This window comes from Penaeus monodon, chromosome 19 (assembly GCF_015228065.2).
Source record: "Penaeus monodon isolate SGIC_2016 chromosome 19, NSTDA_Pmon_1, whole genome shotgun sequence".
Lineage (NCBI taxonomy): Eukaryota > Metazoa > Arthropoda > Malacostraca > Decapoda > Penaeidae > Penaeus > Penaeus monodon.
In genome coordinates, this window is record NC_051404.1 from 26,194,262 (window position 1) to 26,194,858 (window position 597).

Genomic DNA, 597 nt, shown 5'->3' on the forward strand with positions numbered 1-597 from the left:
GATTTTAAGTTGTTAAGTGTTATTCAAATATTAATTTATCAATCGACCTTATGATGATCTGACTTCAGCTCGGCGTGTCGATCGAACGGTTGCCAAGACAACAGACGAACTCTTGCCAGAAGACCAGATTGACACTATGGGCAAGAAGGATTCAAGTGATATTGAAATGGATATTGAAGGAAATGACAACAAATCCTTTGCCACTGAGGTGAACGATACTAATTTGTAGTTCTAGTTACATGATTGCAATTCATACTTGTGAGATACCAATATTGTACGCTCGTGTTTTATGAACATGATATCGAGGTATTAAATGGTATTGAGCAATCATATCTGCTTATGTAGCAAACTCAATGAACAAAGTTAGTTCGGAGCAGAATACCTGTCTGTGAATGGTTTTGTGAATAAAGTTTCTGTGATTGTCAAAACATCATTTTTATTATTACCTATTACATTTGTATTGTGCATTGTTGATATCATAACTGCAGTAATAAAAATTGTTATTACCACTATTTCGTAAATGTTTTTATTACATTCATTGCTATCGTTTCACTGATTATTGATGTTGGTAACATTTACAAATATGACATTTGGAAT

General features: G+C 33.0%; 1 protein-coding gene across 1 annotated transcript in view; it reads left to right on the forward strand.

Annotated features, from left to right (window-relative positions):
* The window catches only part of LOC119585141 (nose resistant to fluoxetine protein 6-like), a gene marked incomplete at its 5' end in the record, with an annotated part of 59,800 nt that extends 59,372 nt beyond the window's left edge, over positions 1 to 428 (forward strand). Inside the window, 1 exon segment of the mRNA XM_037933770.1 lies at positions 69 to 428. Within this exon segment, the coding sequence (XP_037789698.1) occupies positions 69 to 229 (161 nt within the window).
* Positions 429 to 597: the final 169 nt, after the last annotated feature.